At 39.8% G+C, this 6,744-nt stretch overlaps 1 protein-coding gene across 2 annotated transcripts; it reads right to left on the bottom strand.

The window, feature by feature from the left end:
- On the bottom strand, window positions 1-5,575 carry LOC135664933 (uncharacterized). Of its 2 annotated transcripts, XM_065177088.1 has the most exons (8): window positions 5,251-5,575; window positions 3,435-4,643; window positions 3,068-3,158; window positions 2,440-2,597; window positions 2,300-2,351; window positions 2,040-2,119; window positions 1,855-1,948; window positions 1-1,008 (listed from the first exon to the last, which is right to left on the bottom strand). In XM_065177088.1, exons 2-8 carry the CDS (start codon window positions 4,500-4,502, stop codon window positions 452-454), a joined length of 2,100 nt encoding a protein of 699 aa, XP_065033160.1. In that variant the 5' UTR covers window positions 4,503-4,643; window positions 5,251-5,575; the 3' UTR covers window positions 1-451. The 2 variants fall into 2 exon arrangements, with proteins under 2 accessions (XP_065033160.1, XP_065033161.1); XM_065177089.1 differs by lacking the exon at window positions 5,251-5,575 and having other exon boundaries at window positions 728-1,001; window positions 3,435-4,637.
- Window positions 5,576-6,744: the final 1,169 nt, after the last annotated feature.

Raw genomic sequence — 6,744 nt, forward strand, 5'->3', positions numbered from 1 at the left:
TTTCTGCTGTTATTCTTACAAAGAAAAACACAAGCTATTATTTTGAATGATGAAGAATTGGTTTCATCGATACAACAAAGATAAATATCGACAAAAACTGCGTTCAGTTTTGCCAATCCACCCTCCAAAACTTCCTCCTTTTTTTCCTATATAAAAAAAGAAAAAAGAAAAGTTCGCTCTGATCCTTCCAGAACAGAACACCGAACATCTGCACCCCTATGCTTTATCAAGTATCATGTGCCTGAGTAAACACCAGATGGATCATGACCATGTTGTTTAAGAGGAATATTTCGGACTGCAGTATTTTACTACCCAGAGATCATGTCAATCGGGATTGTAAGCTATCTTTAACAAAAGCAGATTGTTCAGGTGTCTGATCACAATGTTGTGCTGGTTATTAACTATTGTGACATGCCTCTCTATCCAGTATTGCACAATGCCTTCTCTTGCTTCACAGCCTAATGGGCAATCCAAAATTATGGAAAGACCTGATAGCCCCATCATCTCCTGCTGTCACTATGACTGAATTCCATGTGCTTGCCGTTGATGTAAGGCTCCAGTAATCATGATGGAGATGGTGATACTGCTGATGACAGTCTTCAGGCAGTAACCGAGGCTTCGTTTGCAAAGAAAGCTTCTCCTCAGGCCATGTAGCCGACACCCTTGATGAACCATCAGAAAACGGCCATGCACCGAGAGACAAGCAGTCCGGATTCTTTAGCCGGAAGACTTGCTCTGAAATTTTCTGTGGTTGAGAGGAAATATGATTACTGTTGTTGACAATTGCTTCTCTGTAGTTGCAGCCCATGCCAGGCCATGGTACCGCAATTGATGCACCTTTAGAAAAGAAGAACTCAGACGAACGAATCAACTTGGGACCTCTGCATGGTAGGTTGCCTGATACATCATAACTCCAGATGTAAACATTGGAATCCTCACCCACGGATACAACTTGTCGTCCATCTGAACTGAATGATGCATACAACTGATTTTTGGCCTTCCTGTGACCTATACATTGTGTTCCGAATTAGCACAATGAAGTACAAATTTATCGAGAACAAGAAGAAAATATAAAAGATATTGCCTACAATATGAAGACCAACACGAGAATATCGTTATTTCATTGTAGCCAAAAATCAACATAATAAAGGTTGACCATATTTACTATATAAGAAAATTTTCTCACTCCTAGTTACCAAATGTCAACTTCTACACATACAGAATCTATGTGTAACACTCCTTCACAATAATGCAAATATTTCACATGCTATGATATTTTTTTAAAAGAAATTCTATTCTCAAAGAAATTTTACACTCAATAAGTGAAATATAAATGAATCCATAAACTAAAATTTCAAAGTTCAAAGGTGACTTGGTCCACCTATATAGTTCTTTTTATAAATATTAACTGCAGTTGCCCTAAACACATCAAAAAAATATTTTCCATGATTGTGATGGACTTCCAAAGATCAAAATCGAAAGGCATGAGATTTGGATGCTTTTGGCAGTATAATGATTTTCTCCTCATGGGTTGTGGAAAAGGGTAAACAATACAAAAGTTATATTAATAAACTGGAAGTTGCGACTCCAAGAGGTGAAGCAATCTCTGACATTCCCATTGGAAATTTGGAATACGGACATATATCAATTAAACATGCTATTTCTGTTCTATCTTCAACCATACCTCAAAAGAATTTCCAGTTCAAGTATCTAGAAGGAAGTTTTTAAGAACTATGCACCATACTAAATGTATGCCAGCTTTGGGCTAGCACATACATGTAATGTATACTGAGACAAATTAGGTGTATCCAACACTAGACTTCCAAGAAGTTTGAAGGTATAATTTTGCTGCACCTTTGAGTATAAGAATGATGTCAACCCCATTACAAATACGAATTCTCGAGTCTGCCGACGTGATCATAATTCTTTTATAATCTTCTGGGCAAAACTGAAAGGACCACAAGACTTACAGTTAAACAAACTTTACCAAGAAAATCTTACAACAAGCTTAGTGATTACCACAGATTCAGATGCCTAACCTGCAGGCTAGTAATTGGCTTGCCAGAAGACTTCTTTTTACTGCATAGACTGAATTGCAAATCAAGCTGCATTGTTTTAGCTACATCCAAAAGAACAAATTAAAAAAATGATAAACAGCTGGCATAGAATAGGCTATGAAGTTGAACTAAGAACAAGGAAACTGCATCAATGTGAGAAAAGAATGTGTTATAAAGAAACAAGATATTTCTCACTGAAATGAGTGAATGAGATCAAGGAAAAAACAGAAAATGAAATACACCTGAGCAGTCATAAAAGCGGCAGTTTCCTTTGATTGAGCCAACAACAAATCCCTGATCCAATAGTTGGAACAACATCATAATAATGGCATTAATGAAGCAAAAATATGGAAACACATAAGTACTCAAATCCGAAGTAAACCTTTCCATCTGGCCGATAACATACAGCAGTTGCCATGTCCCCTATTTCAACCCAATCAATTACTCGATTCTCTAGAATGTCCCAAATACGAACTTTGCCATCAATTGAGCCACTAATAAATAATCTATCTTCAACAGGGTTGAACTGAACACAAGTCACTGATTCAAAGAAAATAAAGCAAAACGAAAATAAGTTTTCCTTGGAAAAATAAATAAGAATCCTATGTAGAATACTAAACAGGTATGCATAAAAAAATCCAACTATGAATTTTCACAGTACTAGATATTTTCAAAATTGTCAACTCAAAGTGCACAAAATACGGATCCTATGTAGAATCCTAAACAGGTATGAATAGAATGTCAAGCTATCCAACTATGAATATTAACAGCACTAGATAATTTCAAATGTTTCAACTCAAAGTGCTCAACACATGATAAATAAAACCAAAATAGGATTACATGTAAAACAAACACAACAGCCTCTTATAACATTTATTCAAAGAGACATCTTAACAAGCTAATTGCAAAGGAACCCTAATCTTTTCACATATTTTTATGGCCTCTATTCAAACAGATGACTTAATAAAGCTAAATGCAAAGGAACAAAAAAAAGAAATTATTATATTTACCATAATTATTGTGTTGGAAAATTTTAAGACATCCATCAGAACCAACTTTCCACAAGCGTACCGTTTTATCTTTAGAGGAAGTCAGCAGACACTGCAAGAAAAGATTAGGTTCCAGTTAAACAAAAGTGAGAAGGTACTTATAAAAATAATGGAACAGAAGTCTTAGTAGCTTAGCTTTAAATAGGCTAAAGCATGTAAAGATTCAGAAGCTAAGGGGACAGAAAAAAAATCCCATGAAATCATCTTAAAAATGAACGGTCATTTAAAGCCATGAAATGGATCTATTATTGAGTGTGAATTAGAAATATTAGCACATAAACAGAAGACATCAAGTTATGTCAGAATAAGGAAGTTCTTCTGGACTTACATTAGATTGAGACCAAGATAGGTCCAAGATATCACTTGTGTGACCCCTCAATTCCAGCAACGGAGATTCCTCAATCTTAAAAATCCTTTTTGGAATAAAAACTGGAGCCACATTGCTAGCTTTCCCCTCAACCAACTTAGTACCCTTAACTTTACCAACAAATCTGGATGATCCATCTGTAGTAACACATTTGCATGAATCTTCAGCTTCAATAATCTGCCAAATGCGTACAACACAATCTTCACCACCGCTTGCAAGATACCTCCCACTTGGACTAAATTTCATGGCCCGAATCAGACCTTTATGTCCCTGAACCTCTTGACCCATGTATAGTGCAGTGAAATCCATGCAGTTTTTCCTATATCGATGAACTTTTGTTCTCATTGACCTGGTTAGTCTGGTCTTCTTAACAGAAACATTATAGTTGCTTGCTCCCACACGATGCCTCCTCTTTGTGAAACTACTCCACCAGTTTAAATAGTTGTTTTTCTTTGTATCATGACTGCAAATAGTCTTTTCCCTAAAGAGGACGACATCTTTCCTTGAGAGTTTCTGAACAGACCATGAGAGGCCAAGAAAAATTTCAAACTCCTGCAGTGTCATCAACTTTTCTGAGCCAACTTCTTTGAACATGCTGGGAAAACCATCTTGCCCAAATTCATGAACCATAAATTGTCTACCACTATCTAGATCCTTTATACAACAGAAAGAATCTTCAGGTTCTCCAACATCAGGAGATGACAAACTGTTCGAGACAACACCACTGGTTGTCATAATTCTTTTAGCATCCATCTTCTCTTCCGATGAACCAATTGTCGAATCTTCAGTATCCATAGAGCAGCCTACAGGAGATTGTACAAGTTCATCAAAACCCATTCCTCTGAAGAACCTTTTACGCCTGTCATCAACACTCATCGGCTCCATCGTCCATAGTTCATATTCAGTCCTCTGAAGTTCCAAAACTTGATCTGTGATAAGGGAATTGTCAGATGATGAGGAATCAATGGAAGTCCTGATCTCATCATATGCGTCAAAGAAGTTATCTTCTCCCTCGTCGAAGATCGGCATGTTTAATCAGAATTCTGCCAAGATGTGGGATCAGGCAGCGATCAGGAAGCTCTTCCTGCCACTCTAAGGGCCAGAAGCACATGATTCATCAGCATCCCTGCATCTCATAAGGCACTTGAGTCTCTTCAGCTGCAGCTGTACCTACAGTCATTTATTGAAGATATAATTAGAGCAACAGGGGAACCTTTTTTCTCTCCAACAAAATGCCCGTTTCAGTTCCTAAGTATTTATCCCGGAAACAGGAAAAAAAAACTAAGGAAATGCAAAATTACTCACAATTATAGTTCAGTGGCAATCATAAAATTTACTATCTAGGTGTGCAATTTTGCACACGCACCAAAAAAGAAAACCTTCAAAGAAACAAAAATAAATCCAGTTCATGACGATCAAGCCTGCAAAATTCCTAATAAAATACCTAATTCACGGACATATATATACAAGAAATACACCATATTCTTGAAGCTCTCAATATATCAGTGATGACATCTAACCAAACACACCAAAAATATTCTACTGCATAGATATAGCAGAATTCAAGGATAACAACAAGCCCTAATACTCCTGTTGTCTTGTAAGTTCCAGAAACCTAATACCCCAACAGCCAAAGCTCAAAGAACCATCCGTCAGCGCACTATTCCATTGCAGACAGTACGATCAGCTAAAGCAATCACCCCCCAAGAAAAAGACCCAAAACCCCTCATCAAAAACCAAGCCAATGATCGATTCGTAATATTCCAACCACAAGTACCTCAAATTCTGCGATACAACAGGAAATTCGGCGCTCATCGGCCGGTCGCACCAAAGGAGACGTCCACGATTCGTCACCAGCACCCCCCCGCTCCCCACCGATGTCTCCTTCTCAACAGAGGCAATGGCAAAGAAACGAACGGCGCGTGATGGATTGAAATCTAAATATAGAAGACGCCAACCAGGCATCGGATCCCACTCTGATGTAGCTTAAGAAGCTAAAACCTGAACGAAACAGCCCCTAGGTAACCGCACCCCGAATCGCAGCACCCGCGCCCGCACGAGACGCAGACACGAGCGGCGGTGGGCACGCCTCCCTAAAGCTCTCCTTCCCAAAATCTCCCACACACGCAGCGAGAGAGAGAGAGAGAGAGAGAGAGAGAAGGGGTATTTATCCTGTAGTTCGCGGGTTATATAAAGCGACCGGCTTTTGCGTTCCATTCCCTTTCTCGGCTGCAATAATGACGCTTTTTGGATCGCAGCTGCCGAAAACGTAACGTACAGCCTGGTCGATAGCCCGCTCAGAGCTACTGAAAGGGATCGCTCGTGGCAGGCGTGATCCCATCGCTAACCAACAGCTGCCGTCGCCTCTCTCTCTCTCCCCCTCGCCCCCACGAGCTGCTGGTCTGGTGATCAGTTGTAGCGTTGCTTTTGCACGACCTCGACCTATGAGGGGTTTGGTTGCGCCTTCCCAGCTTCCGAACGCTCGCCTCGGCCATTAATGGCGCGTCCTTGACCGCTTCCAACCGCACCTTAACGCCGCCCCTCCTTGGCCGCATCAAGAACCAACCTTTATCATGAACACGATCCGGGCCGACGATTCCGCGTCAACGGGGCTCAGATGCCTGTACTTACGGACTAAAAAAGAAGGCCTCCGTCGCTTCTCCTCCGCGGCTGGCGCCGGGGGTTCAAGAACGCTCCCCTCCGTCGTCCGTCCGCAAGAACCCGATCGATCTCGTCTTCTTCTCGTCGAATTCGGATTGGAATTCCAGGGTTTGGTTGGTCCGCCCTCATGGACGATATAGGAATCGAGACGCGAACGATGGGAGGCGGGGTTGTACGTGAAGAGGAGGGCTCGGTCCACTCGGTCCATTTCGGTTTGTTTCGGTTCGCCAGACTGAACCGGAACCGATGGACCGGTTTGGGAATCTCCTATTTCTTGTACTGATTAATAGGGAGATTTTTATAGACTAATATTTATATAAAATCTATTAATACATGAATTATGTTTATAATTAGGCATATATTAACAATACCTTAGTGTTTGATTCCAAGGTATCAAGACTATAAATAATTATGATTCCATTGATAACTATAAATAATTATGATTCCATTGATAACTATAAATTAGTATGATAGAAAATTGCAAAAGCAATTTCACTTCTTTTTAACATATAAGCACCCAAGAAAGATTGATAAGAGTTTAGGTGGGACTTAAATGTGAATTAGGTAAAAGGGAAGGAGAGATCAGTCATTTTTGTACTTTAACCATGAA

Source organism: Musa acuminata, unplaced genomic scaffold, assembly GCF_036884655.1.
Source record: "Musa acuminata AAA Group cultivar baxijiao unplaced genomic scaffold, Cavendish_Baxijiao_AAA HiC_scaffold_911, whole genome shotgun sequence".
NCBI lineage: Eukaryota > Viridiplantae > Streptophyta > Magnoliopsida > Zingiberales > Musaceae > Musa > Musa acuminata.

Coding starts and splice junctions, on each gene's coding strand:
- LOC135664933 (XM_065177088.1), bottom strand. CDS start 4,502: ATGCCGATCTTCGACGAGGGAGAAGATAACTTCTTTGACGCATATGAT. Junction 3,159..3,434: donor TATCTTGGTCTCAATCTAAT/GTAAGTCCAGAA, acceptor CTTTTCTTGCAG/TGTCTGCTGACTTCCTCTAA. Junction 2,120..2,299: donor CCGCTTTTATGACTGCTCAG/GTGTATTTCATT, acceptor TTTTGGATGTAG/CTAAAACAATGCAGCTTGAT.